The sequence below is a fragment of the Castor canadensis genome, chromosome 3, assembly GCF_047511655.1.
Source record: "Castor canadensis chromosome 3, mCasCan1.hap1v2, whole genome shotgun sequence".
In the NCBI taxonomy this organism is placed as follows: Eukaryota; Metazoa; Chordata; class Mammalia; order Rodentia; family Castoridae; genus Castor; species Castor canadensis.
The window spans coordinates 33485215-33505382 of NC_133388.1; the positions used below are offsets into that span (position 1 = coordinate 33485215).

Below are 20168 nucleotides of genomic sequence, written 5' to 3' on the forward strand. Positions count from 1 at the left end.
TTTTAGTCTTTCAAATTTATTGGTATAAAATTCTAAGGTAGTATTTGAAGGTATATGGAAATTGACATTCTGGCTATTTTTTTCAAACTCCTTTTTTGAAAATATTCTGTTAGATTTATTTAGTACATTTCTTTTTTTCACTCTCCATCTCAGTAGTAACTGACAGGCAAAAAGAAAGCTTTGGTTTACACTTTATATTCAGGAGATAGGGTTGTTAAAATGTTACTTTGCCTCATTTCCTTCTTTTAACTCAGTAATCTCAGCCTCTTTTTTTGAGATAGGGTCTTGCTTTGTAGAGCCAACACTAGTCTCGAACTTGGAATACTTCTCCCTCTATCTATTATAGGTGTGTACCACCATGCCTGTTTAATTTCCTTTTAAGGCAGGTAGAAAATTGTTCCTTTCTTAAAGCATTTACAGTATTCCAACATGTAGTTTTAAAATTATTTTTCCTTGATTTTGAGAACCTAGAGGTTAGCAATTATATCACTATTTTTCTGGACCCCTCCTAGATGCTCTATATTTGATCTTAATTACCTTGTTTTTAGCTTTGAATACCAATTTATAACTTAATTTTGCTTATGTAATTTTCTCTATAAACCAAAGGTCTTCAATACACAGATTTTCTTTTTGACTACTTCTCATTTATGAATGTTCAGTGCCAGTTCTTTTTTTTTTTTCCAGTATGGGATTTAAACTCTGAGCCTTACTCTTCTGGCAGGTGCTCTACCCCTTGAACCATGCTTCCAACCCTTTTTTGCTTTAGGATCTTATGTTTTTGCCAGGGCCCAGCCTCAGACTACAGTTCTCCCACCTACTGCCTCCCTAGTAGCTAAGATTCAGATTTGTTAGGATGGAGGTCTTGCTAACTTTTCTTTCTTTCTTTTTTTTTGCCTAAGCTGGCCTTGAACTGGGATCCTCTTGATCTCCATTTCCTGAGTGCACCTGGCCCTCAAACCTATTTTCAAAACTGTATTTCTGTAATAGTTACCCTTTCCCAGACATATTTTTTGGGGGCACAGGAAGAAATATACAATATACATAAAAACTTCCAAATCAATTTTTTTTTGTTGGCACTAGGGTTTGAACTCAGGGCCTCAAGCTTGCTAGGCAGGCACTTACTGCTTGAACCACTCTGCCAGCCCTTTTTTGTAATGGGTTTTCTTGAGATAGGGTCTCAAAGTCCAGGCTGGCTTTGAACCTCGATCCTCCTGATCTCTGCCTCCAGAGTAGCTGGGATTACAGGCATGAGCCACTGGTGCCCTGCAGCCAATTGATTTTTTTTGTTTTGTTTTGTTTTTAACACTCTGCAGAACTACTATTTGCTACAAGAAAATGAGTAGAATTTTTCATGTGAAAAAGAAAATGCAGATATGTTTGTGGAATTAAACATGGAAATGCATTAGGTCATTTTGAATGTTTCCCTTGTATTCCTTGGGTCCATTTTCTTTCTGTTTTTCTCTTATAAAAATTTCTTCCTACCACTGCCAAGGTGTGATCCTTCTTGACACAGCTCTTCTCTTTTAGGTCCCTTCAGTACTACTAGTCCAAAAAGAATGTGTGTTGAATAAGATTTGTGAGAGTTGCTCTCAATGAATTACAATGTCTTATCTGTTTATACAGTATTTTATTTGAAAGAGTCATTACGGGGTTGGGAACGTAGCTGAGTGAAAGAGTGCTTACCTGTCAGAGAGGCCCTGGTTTTGTGTGTGTGTGTATGTGTATATACATATATATCTCCAGTGATTTGCCTCTAGTTATTTAACTTTAATCTTTTATTCGTTGTATATTAGAGAAATTTGTGGTTCTATATTAGTGTGTGAATCTTAGAGTTGTTCAGTGACTTACAGTGATCATCTTCATTATATCATTATCGTAGAGTTGTTTTCTGAGCAAAAATTGAGAGCCTCCTCTTTTTATTTTTTTACCTATGTTTTATTTGGAGTTATATCAGTGTAATACAGCAATAATTATGTTACTAACAATTATATAAGATATTTATTATTCTCATTTTACAGATGAGGAAACTGAGGCTTGGTGACGTTATGAAACTTGTCCAAAGTCACACAGCTTGTAAAGGGCACAGCCAAGATTCAGAGCCAGGTCTGTCCAACTTCAAAACTATTAATCATAGCCATGAGTCTTAGAAATAGCTGTGAAGTATCAGCCCATGATAAATTGTATTGGTATTAATATTGGTTAAGTGTTATTTAATACTTTTTGATGGTACTGGAGTTTGAATTCAGGGCTTCACACTTGCTAGGCAGATGCTCTATCACTTGAGCCATGCCTCCAGCCCTGTTATTTAACTCCCATGAATAATTTTTAATGGCAAGTTTTTTATCCTTCATAATAATTCCATTTATCTTTTAAATATTGTGAAAAGCAGTATTACTAGTAACTAAGGATTTGAGCTCTGGAGACAGACAACCTGGGCATGAATCTCCAAGCTTCTTTCTCCACTTGTGTGACATTGGGAAAGGTACTTAAATTTTTGTACCTTAGTTTTCCCATCTATAAAATGGTGATAGTGCTGTTATCCACCTGATAGGATTTTTGTGAAGACTAAATGATTTAATACATACAAAGCACTTATAATAGCACATATTCAGCATTCAGTAAAAATCAACAATTGGTATTTTCATCTCTTTGCAACCAGTAGACCAAATGATCATTATTTCTAATTCTGTTTTAGGAAATTTTTTTTTTTGGTGTGACTTGAATTTGAACTCAGGGCTTCATGCTTACAAAGCAGGCACTCTACTGCTTGCACCACATTTCTAGTCCATTTTCCTCTGGTTATTTTGGAGATGGGGTCTTGTGAACTATTTGCCCCAGCTGTCCTCAAACCGTGATCCTTCTGATCTCAGCCTCCCAAGTAGCTAGGATTGCAAGTATGAGCCACTGTTGCCCAGTTCTGTTAGGAAATTTAGATAGAGCAAAGTTTGGGCCACAATGTAGAGTATCACAAAGCTTACATAAGCCAAAATTAAATGTATAAATTAGACCTAAAGAAAATCCCTCATTTGATCATATTCAGATTTATTGTAAAGCAAATTGAGCAACTTATTGTAGGTCTCACATATAAAGGGTTTTACACATATAAAAGCCACATAGGTCTATTAGAGAGACACACTTTAAGCCTAATAGAGTATTATGAATGTGTTTTCTCTTGAGAGTTCAGTTTGAGAAGAAATGTCTACATTTTCAGGTAGGTTTTAAGGACATGGTGTTTTGGCAGTGCTGACAGATAATTACTAAGAACCATATGTATTCTGCAAAATGTTGGTAACATTTTATCACTTGCAGAACACTGAATGATCTTTGAGTGAATAAGACCATATCACATTCAACTAAAACTCAGCCATTCTTGTTTATTACAAGCATTAGAATTCTAAAGTGCTATGTCAACTTTTACTACAATTCAGTTAAAGCAAAATACCTATGATTTGTGACTAATAAATAAGTTTACACAAATTGCATTGAATAGGAGATAATTTGAGTTAAGTTTGCAAAAATTCAAAAGCTATTTAACGAATGGGACTAGACTTGCATGTGAGTGCAAGATCACTATTGCTTTTAATCTATACATGCTTATTTTTATTCCTTTTATTTTATGGTATTGAGCCTTCCTATCCTTGATCAAGGTACATCTTTCTAATTATTTAGATACATCAAAGTGTCTTTTAGTAAGGTTTTTTTCATAAATTCTCTTAAATCTCTTAGATTTAATTGATGCCTTATTTTTTGTTGCAATTATAAGCGGTATGTTTTCCTCTTTTTTATTTATACTTTCTGTTTCCTACATAAGTTTTTTGAAATATACATATCTATGTTCAGCCACTTTCCTGTATTATTTTGTTTACTTTTTTCTCCTCTCCTCCCCTCCCCTCTCCCTCCTCCTTCTTTTCTTCTCTGCCTACCATAAAACTATATCACCAGCCCAAGGAAATAATTTAATTTTCTCATTCTGGCCCTTCTTCCAGCACCTAGCACAATACTTTATTGGGTACAGGGTGTCATTTAGTTAACAATTAAGAGAAATGTGTAGGTATAATGAATCATAGCATATATTGTGGCATAGAGGAGATATATATTTAAATATTAAGATTATTTTGGATAGAAATTAGGGAAGTGTTTCCTAATTTAAGCAAGTTAGAGAATTTATTGATTGGATGCTGAGGCACCTGATGATGTTCAAGGAAGAGTTGAAGCAATTAAACAAAAAATGTAATTACAAAATATGAAGAAAATGAAAAGAGTTGTTAATAAATAATTATAGAGCATGGTGTTTAGAAAGTGGAAAGTGGTGTCATCAATGAGGTAACATTTAGGGTGAGAGTTGAAGTGTGAACAGGGAACAAGTACTTGAAAGGTGTGGGAGAAACAACAGACCCAAAGTAGAAACAAGTTTACAGTTAACTGGAAGGATCATAATTGCTACTTCAAGATAAAGGAGTCAGGTAGAGGCCATACCTTAATATGTGAACCTTAACTGAGCATTTATGACGTGCTGGGCACTGTTCCAAGCATTTTTTGGGGAGGGGGGGTAGTACTGGAGTTTGAACTCAGGGCTTCACCCTTGATAGGTAGGCACTCTATCACTTGAGCCACTCTGCCAGCCCTTTTTTGTGTTGGGTGTTTTTGAGATAGGGTCTCAAGAACTATTTGTCCCAGCTGGATTTGAATGGAGATCTTTCTTATCTCTGCCTCCTGAGTAGTACAGGTGTGAGCCACAAGCACCTGGCTTCCAAGCCCTTCTTGAGCAGTGTGAATTACTATGCCTTAGTGACTCACTAAATGCTGAGTTTGCATTTAATTTGAAGATGTTTTAGAAACCATATACTATTATGAATTGCCCTAAACCATTTTACATTTTAAAAAGAATTATACTGGCTACATTGTACACAGTTGATAAGAAAGGGACAATAGAAATAAATCCAGGTTGGTGGTTATATTAGTCCAGATAAGAGACTAAAAGTTGTCTTGGACCATGGTGGTTCTGGTGGTGGAGATAGCAGCAATAGACAGATTTGAGATATATTTTAGAAGTGTTTTATTGATGGCTTGGATAAGGGAGGGAGGATGTAAAGGGACATAGAAGATTAGAGAGGGTTAAAGAACTGAAGAGGGAGGGGAGATAAAAGGAGAGCAGTGGGGGGGGGGTGAATGCAAGTATGATGTATTTGATACATTGTAAGGACCTTTGTAAATGCCACAATGTACCCCCATCCAGCACAACAATAAAAAAAAATAAAGAATTGGAGATGATTGTGTAGATAATTTTCCAGGTTGTTTATCAGTACAGGGGAGCAGAGCTCTTTTAAAAGCTTCTTAATATTTTTTATCATTTTTCCAGGGTCTTTCCTTCTCTTTCCTTTTCTTCCCCTCTCCCTCCTCCTACCTCTCATTCTTGGAACCAAATATATTTTTATTCTAGTCTTCCCCTCCAGATTCCAGCACCTTTTTTGCATCCCACACTTGACAGATGCTTAGAGGAAGAAAGTCAGTGTAAAAAGTAGGCTAGCATTCTCAGTAATTCTGCCCTTTCTCATCAAGATGTTCCTTGCTATATCAGGACAAAATTATTTTGTTCTGTAAGTAAGGGTTGAAATTCTTGAAGTAATATAATCCTAATGAAGTCAGTCTGTGTATATATGTATGTTGTGGGTTCAGGGTGATGGCCATACAATTTTTGCTTTTGTTTTGAGACAGGGTCTTTAGCCCAACTGGCCTCTTAATTCTTGGTCTTCCTGCTTCAGCCTCCCAAGTGCTGGTATTACAGGTGTGCACCAGTGTCACAATGCCTGGCTTTTGGCCATATGTATTTTTATCTGTAAAATCTGATGAAGTATTGCTGGATCACAAATTTAGTTTGCCAAATGTTTTCTCAATTGAAGGGTAAGTGACCAAGTAAATGACACAATTGGTTTTGCAAGTACAAGAAAGCACTTTCAGAAAAGATGACTGACTTCTAAACAAACAAACCACATACACACACAAAAACTTTTTTTTCTTTTCTTTTTTTTCTCGCCTTTTTTTGAAACAGGGCCTTACTGTGTAGCCCAATCTAGCCTCAAATTCATGATCTTCCTACCTCAGCCACCTGAGGGCTGGATTGAAGGAGTGTGTCACCACTTATAGTTCTTACTATTTCTTAAGTATCTTCAGGTTCAGCTTTCTTCTTTTTTTTTTTTCTCTTGGAGCCAGGGTTGGGGGTATCTCACTGTGTAACACCGGCTAACCTCACACCCTTAATCCTCCTGTCTTTATCTCCTAAGTGTGAGGATCACAGGTGTGTGCCACTATGCCCTACCCAGGTTCAGCTTTTGACAGCAGTTTTAAATAGATCAGGTCCTTCCTTCCTTTTATGAAGCTCTAACTTTCTGATACTATCTTTAAGGAGTGAATAGGAAAGCCTGTATCAAAATAAAAGAAGGAAATTTGTGGACAAGATAAGCAGAAACCTAAAATTAAAGTCAGATCATGGACTGCTGTTTAAATCAGTGGTGAATTTTTTGTGATTAGAGAATCCTTTGAGATTTTGATGAAAGTTGCACAGATATACATATACATTCAGATTTGTATATAACCTTAAAGAGTTGCTGATGATGAAGAACTGTGGGGGGTACATTGTGGTTCTCTGGTTGAAAACATGTAGTCTAAATGGTAGTCAGGACTGAGGAGTGTACGGCTAGAGAATTGGGACATTCAAACTAGGACATTGTTCTATTCTCAAATACCAGTCCTTAGGACAGCCAAGACGTGTTTTAAAATTCCTGGTCTGACAGCTGATAAAGCAAAGTAATTTTTAGTTTTTATTATTGAAAAATTAATTTGTTCTTAAATTTTTTTTCTTTGAAAATGCTGTAAATGGTGATTTTCTGGCATAAAAGTATAGTACCCAGGATATCCTAACATATATATAGCCTATTGGAGAAAGTTGAACTGAAATATAAACAAATTTGAGATTTATGAAAGCTAGATTTATATGGGAGCTGAATGAATGTTTTCTTTGACAAGTAGGATTTAAAAATATATACCATCTCTTTGTTTTCTCTGCCTTTACGTGAATCTGTTTGTAAATTAACTTCAGTTGATGTTGAGAAGCTCTTAGTCCTGCACTGTAGTCAGTTGTGCTTAAATCATTGTGTGATCTGTTGAGTGTTTCCCTGTTCTTAATTTTTGTGAAATTCTACCCCTCAAAAAGCAAATGGTGCCCAAAAAGCAAGGTTAAAGTTGACCCAAGCCAAAGGGGGCACGTAATGTGCTTAATTGTTGGGGTAAAGTAAAAATTTTAGATTTGTTGAAAGACAGCAGGTCTTTAGTGGAAGCTGAGTGGTGTTACGGGAAAAATGAATCAAGCATCCACAGTATTTGAAATAAAGAGCATGAAATAACATCTAGCTTTTGGTGAGTAATATTAATGTGTACAACAGTAATTTTTGTGGCAGTAATGTGGCCTACCCCATGTAATTTCAAGTTATGGATGCTCAGACCTACTGTGCATGTGACATAGGAAAACCTGAGTAACTTCAGAGTACTGAGCTGTATGCATCCTGTGCATTCATGAGTTTTCCTCAGCTGAGGTCGCCTTAGAACCATATACCTGTGGATATTAACTAAACTAACTCTGTATAGTTGGGTTTTTTTGTTTCATAGTATGAGCTTGTATAATTCTGTTGTCAAATATTTTTCTCATAATCTAATCCCTAAACATAAGCTCCCTACTTCAACTGAGTTCACTTGAAAATAACATACTGTTCCACACTAGAACAAAAATCCTGGCTATGATGGATTTATTGCAAGTAAGTATGATAGGTAATATACTAGATAGCTGACTTAAGGTATTCTCAATATAATTTTGAAATTATATGATGTTTGCCTTTAGTACTATCTTTGGAATTTAACTTAATCTAACAAGTTAGATTAGAGTCTCCTGAAATAATTTAGCTAATTTAAAGTAATTTTAGTCTATATATAGTTACATTTGGAATCAACTAATGTAAAAATTAAACATTTTGGCTACTCGATGTTTTTTTTTTTTATCTTACATGGAAACAGTCTTAAGTATCAGAATCATGAGTATGTCTATGTACCTCGTATGTATAACAAGTATGTGCTGTAGGGTTTTTTTTTCTTGTAGCATTTTTCTGAAGCATATCCCTTATCATCTAATCTTCCTTATAATTTATATACATGAGGGGCCTTAAGTTAGTGTTGTGAGAGAGCTATGTCAGAAACATAGACATACTTGTGTCAGAATTTACTGAATAACAATAAATTTACAAGCTATGTTGATTTCACTGGCAGGCATTTATTTGCCAAGTACTACTGATTTTGTTTGAATGTCCTGAGTCAATTGGCAAACAGATTATTTTTTTCTTTTTTTAGTTTATTAGCATATAGTAGTTGTACAGGAGGATTCATTGTGACATTTACATAAGCACATCCAATATATCTTAATTAGATTCATCCCTTCCATCATTCTCCAACATCCACCCCAAACAGATTCTTTTTTTTTTTTCCCCAGTACTGGGGTTTGAACTCAGGGCCTATACCTTGAGCCACTCCACCAGCCCTTTTTTGTGAAGGGTATTTTTGAGATAGGGTCTCCTGCACTGTTTGCCTGGGCTGGCTTCAAACCAAGATCCTTCTGATCTCTGCCTCCTGAGTAGCTAGGATTTCAGGAGTGAGCCACTGGCACCCAGCATGTGAACCTTTTGGAGGGATACTTCATACCCAAACCATAACAGATACTAACATTTTGTTTATATGTGTGGCATATAATTTCTTCCAGTTTATTGCTTGTCTTCATTCTCAAGTGGATGACTTTTCACTTACATTTACTGATTAGAAGAAATTCTTCTGTTAGACTAGTGTGTCTTGTTTGGGATGTATAATGTTTAATTCCTAGAATCCTTAAGTTATACTTTTTGGTGTGGGTGTGTGTGGGACTGAACTCAGAGCCCTGTGCTTACTAGGCAGGTACTCTATCACCACACCTCCAACCCTAAGTCATACTTTTGAAAGGTAAGACCTTTACAGTTTGCCAAAGTAATCCATTCCAATGTCAATAACCAGGATAGAAAAAGTTTTGAATCATTGTCAAGTTACAGACCAGTAAGTCTCATTAAAGCTTTTTTTTTTTTTAAACACCAAAGTAATATAACTTTGGAAATACAAAGCTGACTACATATACCACATTGAGGTTCTTCATTTTGTTAGGTTTTTTTTTTTTTTGGGTGGTATTGGGGTTTGAACTCAGGGCCTCACACTTACTAAACAAGCCTAAAACAAGCATTCTACCACTTGAACCACATGTTAGCACCACCCCTCCTTTAGGATTTATTTGTTTGTTTCTTTTTCTGAGATAGGCCTCTTCTTGTCCTCCTGCCTCAGCCTCCTGACTCCAGGGATTATAGGTGCACACCAATACACCTGGCTCCATTGTGGTATTAATTTCTGATTTTTTTTAGTTTTGTTATGTTTTTCCAATAGATAAGTTCATTTCTAACTTGTAGCTTATCTATATGAAACATACAGTCCTTTACCATTTATTTATTTATTTATTTATTTTGATGATACTGAGGTTTGAACTTAGGGCTTCACTTTTTCTAGGCAGGTAATCTACCATTTGAGCCACTCCACCTGCCCTGTTTCTTTACTTTTTTTTTTTTATTATTATTTTTATACTGGGGGTACACTGTGACATTTACAAAAGTTCTTAGAATATATCGTAGTTGAATCACCCCTTCATCTTTTTCCTTTATGTTCTTTATTTTCTATTAGAGAATTTTGATATGTTTAGAGGCATGATTAATAGTACACCTTATATAACTAAACAGGCTATAGAAGATTCTTTTAGGAATTCTAACCTCCTTAGTTAGTGAGTATACTAAGTCAGTAAACCTTTGCTTGCCTAGTCTAGCCTTTTTTTATTTAAAAAATTTCCGTTTTTTGTATTGGGATATGTTCGTTGTACAGTGGGGAGGGTTTGTTGTGACAATTCCACATAGGCTTATATTGTACATTGGTTAGATCAGCCTCACCCCTTCTCCCCCTTGACCTCCTTCCTGTCCCACTTAAAGCTATCGCAAGAGGTTTCTTTGTTAGTGTAGCCTATTTTAAAGGAGAGAATTCATTTAGAAAGCTCTGCTTTATTTGGAGTTTTGTTTTGCCACCCTTTGTTTATATTTCATAGGGAGCACTTTGGAACTGATTCTCCAGTTTGTCTCTTCCCTTTAATGTGGCTTCTTATGACTAGGGAGTTTACTTCTAAACAATCTATAAACTTGCACATGAAATACCTTTCGTAAAATTCACACAGTGTGTACTTAATATTTATTATTTCTTCTTATTTTGTTCTTTTCTAAGGAGAGTGAATTACTGTGGGGGGCAGGTGCACATGTACCCACCATGTGCACACGTGGATGTACATGTAATCTTCAGAAACACACATATACTTAGCAGTATCCAAGAAATTTGTTGTTAGGCATACAGCTAATTACCATGAAAAATTTTTAAAATTCAGCTGATTTTTGATATTATAGACATGACCTATTTGAAACTGTGTTAATGAGTAAGATAAAAACGAAACAACAACAATGTGTGTCCAAATTTTATACTTGATTGTATTGAAAAATCTATTGTAGATCTTAAGTCTGATCTCTGAATCTGGCATTCAGGAGCCTGTGCAACTTGAACCCAACCTAGAAGCCCTTATAAACCCGTGCCACAAATTTAACCAGTATAAAGGTGAAGATGAATTTCTTGAATTCCTACATAAATAGTGGAATGTAATATACCTCTCTCCAACTTAAATAATAGAGGTGGTGTGGAAACAAGATTCAGGACTATATCCACCTGGTTTTCAGAGGGTTATGTGGGGGAAGTACTGGGAGATGACAATAACAAACCCATAATTCTCCCATACCCAGCTCATCCATTGTGTCAGTGGATTTCTCTCTAAAGAGAAAAAGCTAAACCTTCTGGCCTGCAAGGCTATAGATGACTTTGCGCTCTGTAACTCCCTGATCTCATCTCATCTCATTACTCTCTTTTCCTAATTTTGATGGGACACACTACCCTCACTTCTGTTCTTTAAACACTCCGCACAAGTTTATTCCTCAGAGCTTTACATTAATTATTTACTTTCTCATTCTACTGTTATGGCTAACTTTTGTTTTTACCTCTTTCAATTAGTTTTTTGCTCAAGTGCCACTTTCTTTTGGGCTGGTGGAGTGGTTCAAGTGGTAGAATACCTGCCTAGCAAGCATTAGGCCCTGAGTTCAAACCTCAGTACTGCCAGAAAAAAAACTCTTTCTTTCTTTTATTGTTTGCAGCACTGGGGATTGAACCAAAGGCCTTACACAAGCGAGCAAGTACTCTCCCACTGAGGTACTATACCCCAGCTCAAATGTCAGCTTCTTAACTTGAAATTTCATCATCGGCTCCTGGGATGTGCCTCTTCACGCTACTTATCTTTTTCTGTGTAGCATTTATCACCTTTCTAGTTTCCTGAGGCCTAAAACAGGAGTCATATTTAGGTTTCACTCTCTCTCTCAGCTCCCACAATTAGTAACCAATTCTTACTGTTCTTGTTGGTCACATGATGAACTTACTCAATTTACTGCATCAAGGGAGAGCAGCACTTTATTATAGGTCATTGGGGGAAGTCAAGAAAGAGTGAGTATTTGTAGAGTTTATGAGATCTCAACTCAGTTGGGTTAAGGCAGGTGGGGAGCTGGTTGGGATTAGACAAATGTGTGACACAGTCTTTAGAATAAGTAGACATAGCAAGAAAGGGATCTTTTATCTCTGTCAGAAAGCTGTTTGCCCTGATGCAAAAACTGTTTGCTCAGATAAATTGCATGTCTGGCCATGTCAGTGATGGGTTAAACCCTTTAAAAAGCTCTGACTTCTTATAAATCCTAGCTCCCTGTGGGGCCTGATCCTTTCTTGCTTCTCCAGCCTCATCTCTACCACTCCTCTAAGTGTGTTGCTACCTAGCATTTGATTTCCTGCATCTATGCTTTTGTTAATGTTATTGCCTCTGTTTGAAATACCTTTTTTATTGCTATTTCCCACTGTATGAGCCTAATTTTTGTTCTTTCTTTAAAATTTAGCTCGGGTAATGTTTCCTATAGGAAATGTATCCTGAATCTAGACTGTGTTTCTAGAATATTCTGTGTATAGTACCTCATTATATAGAAATTAACCTTTTAAGAGAGCCACCTAAAGGCTCTCTTAGCACTATTAACAATAGGGCTCCGCACGTAGCTCTCAGACAGCTTTTTTTGTAGTACTGGGGATCAAACCCAGGGCCTCATGCATAATAGGCAAACACTTAGTCACTGAGCTACATCCCCAGCCCCTCTCAAACAGTTTTCACTGAACCAAACAAATTGGGGTGGTGAGGAGCAGGACTTTAGGGATGGGAGATCAGAGGTGATTTAAGTTTAAATTATTGTTTGAAGCAACATCATGTACCTAAACAGAGAAATTTGAATAAGGGAGAAAGACCTAAGTTTACATTGATGAACTATTTCTTAAAGAGTAATAGTATATAAATAAGAGAACGCAGATTGAGAACTGATATTTAGGGAATACTCTCAGTGGGTGTGATGCAGGTGTATTTTATCTTTCATTTCTTCAAATTTACAGTATGTGACAGAAACTGTGTTAGGGTGCAGAGGTACTATTTAAACAAATAAGATAGTCTATCATTAAGGAAATAGAAATTATTCTAAGGTTTGATGAGAACAATAATAGAAGTCAGCAAAAAGAACCTCAGTGGGAGTCATATGAAATAACCTAACCAAGGCCAGTTAAGGAAGGACTTATCAGAAAAAAGATGCTAGCTTCTCTAAAGAAGTTAACTCTTGAGCTGACTCTAAAAATGAGTAGACTTTAATCAGAGACAGAGAAAGGTCTTTCTTTCTGGGCAGATGGAAGAACATATACAGAGGCTCTGAAAGAGGGCATGCTTTGTTTGGAGGACTGCAAGAAGCTTATTGTAGCAGGAGTTTAGCATGTGAATGGGGCCTGGTGAGAGAAGGCAGATGAAAAAGGTCTGTGTTTGCCATTCTGAGCAATTTGGACTTTTATCTTGAAGGTGATATAAAGCAGTTGGAGGATTTTAAGTAGAGTAGCTGCCCAGTCAGAGTTATGTTTTAGAAAGCTCTCTGGCACTAGTTAGGAGAACAGATTAGAATGGAGCTGTGTTGGAAGCAAACACACCAAGTAATGGATGTTTGTAATAATTTTAATAAAAATGGCTTAGGATATTGGTTCTGGGAGCTGACAGAGGCAGCACAAGCCTGTTATCCTAGCTTCTAGCTTAGTTAGGTAGGAGGATTGAGAGTTCAGGTATAGCTTGCCAACATAGCAAGACCCAGGCTCAAAAAAAAAAGATAGGAAAGGGAATGAATTTAAGAGATATTACAGATGTTAAATCAGTAGTTAGAGGTGAGAGAAAAGGTAGGAGAGGGACGATTTTCAGGTGTCTAGCCTGATCAAGTGCCAGCTTGAGCAAAGATGGTGGTGCTTTTTATTTTCTTATATTCATGTTCATGAATATATGTATTTATTGATTGATTGGTTTTTAAGTTATTTTGGTGGTGCTGGGATTTGAACCTGGATGTTCTGTTACTGAGCTATGTTCCCCATTCCTGTACTTATTTCTAAAATGTGATTTGAAAGAGTATAAAGAGTGATTTTCAAGAAAGTTATGGAATTTTGGGGGGAAGTCTATAGGTTAACTCTCATTGAGGTAGTTTAGGAGTAAGTGATTGGCTTAAATTAATTTCTAGAAAATACAGGGATTTTTACAATCATCTGTCAGAATTTTTACCTAAAATGTGTGCAAAGATTGGCTTGTCTGTGTAAAATAGCTAATTTGGCAATAGTTCTTCTATGGTATAATGCATTCCAGAATACAAAATGATTTTCCTCAGAATGCAGACTTTGATTCTCAAGTAACTTTCCCTGATGTCATGTGGGAATTAACACGACAGACGAGCCAGTTACTTTTTATAGCTTTGTCACATCATTTTCTAGAGTTAAGATCACTTTGAAGCTAGTTGAGATATTTAAATCCTTCCAGAAAAGAATGAGCCATGCTCCTTAGTAGAAAACCACAGGTATTAGTTTTCACTTTTTGAGATTTTGTTCTAGAAAGAGGCAACTCTATCATGCCTATTCATTGTTTCTTGAATGTTCTGTGGTTTCCTGTCAGTTAGAACTTATTTTTCTTTAGTTTTGTGATTTCCGCTTCACCTTGACAGCATTCAGGAGGTGCCTCTTTAGTAACAAAACAACTGACTGTAGTTTAACCCTTTAAATGTAAAGTAGGTTACTATAATGATTGTAGTTATAAAATCACATTCTGTCATATGGCTTGCCAGAAATTTCTTCTTTAGATTAATTTAGTCATAGAACTTTTTCTTTTTAAGTATATTTAAAGGAAATATTTCTCCTCTTGAACATCTTTTATAAAAGATAATTGCAGTCCCTGCTTCATGTAGTGCCTTGTAATAGTAAACCAAAAAGACTCTCAAATTTTAGTGTTTCAGAATTTTTTTTCCTACTAATTATGAAAGTTTTTAGAATGTCTTCAGGAATTGTTAGTAGTCTGTAATTTGGCTACATGTACAAACTTCCATTTTCAAAAGCCATAACATTTAACTTTTAGAATATTAGTTTTGTTTTTTTTTTTTTACTAGTATGATAATCCAAAGTTTAAATATGTAAGAAGATAATAACTTCAAAAATATTTCTTTTATTGCCTTCAGGTTGTTAAAATTAAAATGAACAAACTACGGCAAAGTTTTAGGAGAAAGAAAGATGTTTATGTTCCTGAGGCCAGTCGTCCACATCAGTGGCAGACAGATGAAGAAGGGGTTCGCACAGGAAAATGTAGCTTCCCAGTTAAGGTAAAAGCAATTGTTTGTGTAAATCTCTATGTGGAAAAGAACTGACAGTCTGTTGAAAGAGGGTCCTCCAAAATAAAATTCCTTCAGATTCTGCTTCAATGATAGAATTAAATAAAAAATAGATTATGATTAGTGATTTTCTTTTTATATTTAAATAAGAATGTCTGCTACATATTCTGGAATCAGTACAAATAAGATCACTTCTGATGAAAATATACATACCGAAATATCTAAAGATACTGAATAATTAAGAATCAAATTATTTTCAATGAGATATATTTACTAGGTGGTTGGGCAAAGGGAGTGGGAGTTTATTTTCTTAAGTACAAGTCTCCTGTGTTCTAGAAATCTTTGAAGAGTTAATCAGCAGAGTTATCAACGGAATTTTGTAGTGAGTAAATTTGGTTTTAGACAGTAGGAAGAATGCTGCTTCTATTTTAACAGGAGCAAAGGTGGAAAATAGGGTGCAAATGCACTGTTTGTGCTCTTGGTGGCCTGAGATCAATGGAGATATATATATATATATATATATATATATATATATATATATATATATATATATATATATAAAATATATTTATAAAATATTCTGTATGTATTTTATTTAAAAATATATATGTTTTTTTGGTGGGACTGGGTTTTGAACTCAGGTCTTCACACTTGGAAATTAGGCACTTGATTGTTTGAGCCATACCTTAAGTCATTTTTTCTGAAGACATGTTTTCAAAAGGAAATAGGAAGTGAAGACATCTTCTGCAGAAGAGTGAATGAGAAGTTGTGGATGTGAAATTGAATTTTGAGGACAGTGGAACAGCTAGAAAATAGGAGAGAAAAGCTTACAGATCTTGTGCAGTTGCAATTTGCTTGATCTCTGCTATATATGTTTAAATATACAGATACCTATATAACAATTCAGCATTAGAGTAATGGTTAATTAAAGTAGAGTAGACTTTATCTTATACTTCATTCTGCTAGTGTAGCTGTCACTTTTTGAGACAGGGTCTCACTATGTAGCCCAGGCACTCATGATTCTCATGCTTCAACCTCCTGAGTCCTGGGATTACAGGCATGCATTACCATGCCTGGCATAGCAGATAATTTTTTAATGGAGTAGTAATTTTAACATGCCAAATGAAACATTACCTTTTAAAGGAGTCCTGAAGTATTCCCTTTTTCCAACCATATATCTAGGTGAGGCCAGACTTTTTTTTGTCCTCCCCCCAGTATTTGGGGCTCAAACTCAGGACCTCATATTTTCTAGGCAGACACTGTACCACTTGAGCCACTCCACCAGCCCTTTTTTGTGTTGGTTATTTTTGAGATAGGGTCTCTTGAACTATTTCCCCAAGCTGGCTTCAAACTGCAAACCTTTTGGTCTCTGCCTTGTAGACTTGCGCCATTGGGGAGCCCAGACTTTCTTTTATCAGATTTATTTAGCTTTCATCCCCCACCCCCACCCCATGCTTCATTGGTAGTGTGGACTGTTACCAGAAAGCACACAGTAGCTGATTATCCTTTTGTGATGACAGCCAGCCATTGACAGTCATTGCCTGGGTTTATTAATTCATTAAGGTTGCAAGATGATGATGCTCTAGTTCTTCCATCCCTTCTTCATTCACCAGCTAGAATATTTCTGTAATTCATATTTGCTGTTTGGTTACCTATGATGTACTTTAATTAGGAAAGGAAGGGCAATTTCATTTGTTAAATGAATTGCTATATGGCTCCTTATATATGAATGATCATTATGTTACCTCTTTTTTTTTGTGGATTCTTTTTTTTTTTATTGTTTTATTATTCATATGTGCATACAATGCTTGGGTTATTTCTCCCCCCTGCCCCCACCCCCTCCCTATGTTACCTCTTATTAATGCTGGGAATTGGTGATTTTACGGTCTTTTACTTCAGTGCTTTGTGTTACTTCTCATGGATAACATTACCAAGTAGGGGTGGGAGAACCTGTTTTTTAAATTATGTTTTCAAAAGTGGGAAAATGATTTAATTCATCAAGAATGAAATTCTACATAGTAGTTTTTCTAAAGTGCATTTTTGTGAATAAAAGTCTCTTACTTAGGGAAAGACATACAGACAAAAGAAGTCCCAGTGTCAAATATTTTAGCCATTAAAACATAGTCAGCTGCAATTCTTCAGTGAGACACTGTCTCAAAGAAGAAAAGGGACCTTTTAAATATGTTTATTTCAATGGGCATGTTTTTCTCATAGTCTAATAAGACACAGGGATGATTTCTGTCTTCACATTTCTAAAGTACACATAGTTACACTATGTGTCAGTCCATGTATAAAATATGTTTGTTCTCTGCTTTCTACCAAGTTTTCCTTTTTTGTTGTTGTTGGCATGAATAGATCAATTAAATTGATTAAAGCAAATAGTAGAATAAAAACCATTGAAAATCTTGGAAACTTGTATTCATATTTGGAACCTAAAAGTAATGCATATCATAAAAGCCTACTTTCTCATTTTGTTTTAATATAAAATGAAAGAGAGATTGAATAATTTGGAGATAGTAATAGAAATTAGCCTTAATCAGGAAAAAAAAAACCACAAGTGTGTATGTATATACTAGCACAGGTAGATGTGTGTACAGTAGAGGTAAGAAAGTGAGCAAAGCCTATCACAGACCCAAAGAAATTAAGTTCTTTGAATACTTTGTAATTTATGCTTATAATTTTGAAAAATTTTAAACTGTGAATGTTCTAGGAAATGTACATTATTAAAACTGAATAAAGAAGAAAAAGAAAAGTTGAATGTCCCAACCTTAAAAAAATTACAGAAAGCTATTTTTAAAACAAAGAAAATGATCCTAAAAGGACTAATAGTAGAATTACCATATGACTCTAGCAGTTCCACTCCTGGGCATATACCCAAAGGAATAAAAGCAAGGACTCAAATAGATACTTATATTCCATGCAGATTACAGCCTGTTCACAATAGCTAAGAGGTGGGAACAACCTAAGTATTGGCCATCAAGTGAATGGATGAACAAAATGTATACACACATGGTGGAATACTATTCACCCATTAAAAGGAATGAGGTTCTGAGACATGCTACTCCATGAGGAATCTTAAAAATATTATGCTGAGAGGATTCCAAGATGGTGGCTGGAGGGAGGAAGCAGAAAGCGTGCCTCCTATAGTGAAATCTTGGAGAGACACTGGAGACACACCTGGCAGGCAAAACCACTGAGAAGAGGCAAAACTTTGACCCCTCCACACCTCCAGCCGGCACAGAGAATCTCAACTTCACGTTAAAAGGAGAAACCAGGAGGGCCCCTAGGCCACCAGTTGCCCGTGCCCAGACGGTTTGGGAAGATGCGGAGAAGGTGACCTTAGCGGTACCATGGTACTTCCACAGACAACCCTGGGCCAGAGCAGCATAGCCCCCTGGGGCAGACCGACCTCCGCCTGGGGAAAAAAGAGAAACTGAGTAATAAGCAATAAGAACAATAAAGACACACGGGAAAGAGGGTGGGGTGCACTGAGTGCTGAAGATTGGGGGAAGGGAATCCTTCCTGGAACTGTAAATAAACAAGCCTTGCAGGCCGGAGAGGCTCCGGCGGGAGCAGGGGCGCACACCTAGCAACCAGGAGTGGGAAGGCTTGTGAGAGTGGTGGAGGGAGGAAAACTCCACGGGAGAGGGGGGAAGACCCACTTCCCAAGTGAACTGTACATAAAAAGCGGGTGCAGTGTCACCTCCCCCAGTGTGCTTGGAAAGGGGAAAGCTTGTAGCAGAGGCTCGCACACAGGAGAACTCTGAGTAAACAAAGCCTGCAGGGCCAGGTGAGATCTCAGGTGCTCACTCCTGAGATCTGCATAAATAACACCTCCAGCAACAGCAGGCTGACAGCAGTGGGCAGGCAAGCCACAGCCACAGATACCATTCACAGAACTGTCTCCATACTCTTTTTTTTTCCTCTCTCCCTACCTTTGATGAGAAAACAACTGAACTACACCTGCATGCTGAAAAACTTACTGAAACTGTATTGCATTTGAACTTGGGACACTTTGTGGGTTTTTTTTTTTTTTTTGGTGGAGTTTTGTTCTACTTTATGCGTCCCCTTTGATGAGACAACTACAGAACAACATCTGAGGCACCATCTCCAGGATTGGAGACTGAGACGGACACCAAAATTACTAAGACTAAAAAAAAAAAAAAGACTGAAACTTCATTGCATTTGAACTTGGAGGTTTTTTTTTTTTTTTAATATTCTATCTTTCATTTTGTTCTATTTTATTTATATATATATTTCTTTCATTTACTTGTTTTTTATTTTTATTTTTATCTTTATTCTTTTTATTTTTTATTTTCAATCCTCTCTGTCTCTTTAATGCCTGTTCAGCTTACTGTCGATTAGTACACTAACGCTCCCTGTTTACACCTTTGAAACTTTCTTGTTTGATTCCTTGTTTTGTTTTCTCCTACTTCTGTTTATTGGTTTTTCCCTTTTCTTTAACTTCTTGCTTTCCATCTCCTCTCACCCTGCCATTCTAAATATTACCATTGTTATTATTACAAGCTAGAAAATACTTAATTGCACACAGTACAGGGACAGTAACAACACCAAGGACAATGACGGGAAGACAGAAAAAACAGAGAAACTAGTTTCCCCACAACAAAAAATTAGTACAGGAACCAGAGGGGAATGAAGAAAACAGATACTCAGATCCAGACTCCAACAAAATGAAGATAAACTGTGCCAAAGAACCCAATGAAGCCCACAAGAATAATTTAAAAGAAGACATACTACAGGTACTCAATGAGAATTTTATAGAGATGATACTGGATATGGTCAACCAAAATGTACAGGAGACACTCAAGAAATTCCAAGACAACCAAAATAGAGAATTTGAAAAAGCAAAAGAAGAAATAAAGGAAACCATAGAAGCATGTATAAACACCAAAGTGAAACAGAGAACATGATTAATAAAGAGATAAATGAACTCAGGACAAAAATAGACAACATTAAAGAGGAAACCACTCAGGATATGGAAAACCTCAGAAAAAAGAACGAAACAGAACTGCAAAACAAAACGGAAGGCCAATCCAGCAGAGTAGAACAAACAGAAGACAGAATCTCAGAACTTGAAGATGAAATGGTAATTAAAGGAAAAACTGAAGAACTATTAATTAAACAACTCAAGACCTGTGAAAAGAAAATGCAAGAACTCACTGACTCCATCAAAAGACCAAACTTGAGAATCATGGGCATCGA

At 36.3% G+C, this 20168-nt stretch overlaps 1 protein-coding gene across 15 annotated transcripts in view; it reads left to right on the forward strand.

Moving 5' to 3' along the window:
- Numb (NUMB endocytic adaptor protein) overlaps window positions 1-20168 on the forward strand; it is a 137815-nt gene that overhangs the window by 52465 nt on the left and 65182 nt on the right. For 11 of the 15 annotated variants that reach the window (XM_074067595.1, XM_074067607.1, XM_074067596.1 and 8 more), the window contains one exon: window positions 14796-14936. In XM_074067595.1, the coding sequence (XP_073923696.1) occupies window positions 14796-14936 (141 nt within the window). Of the gene's footprint in view, window positions 1-2018; window positions 2104-14795; window positions 14937-20168 lie in introns of all 15 variants that reach the window. The other 4 variants (XM_074067600.1, XM_074067602.1, XM_074067604.1 and 1 more) reach the window with 1 other exon arrangement.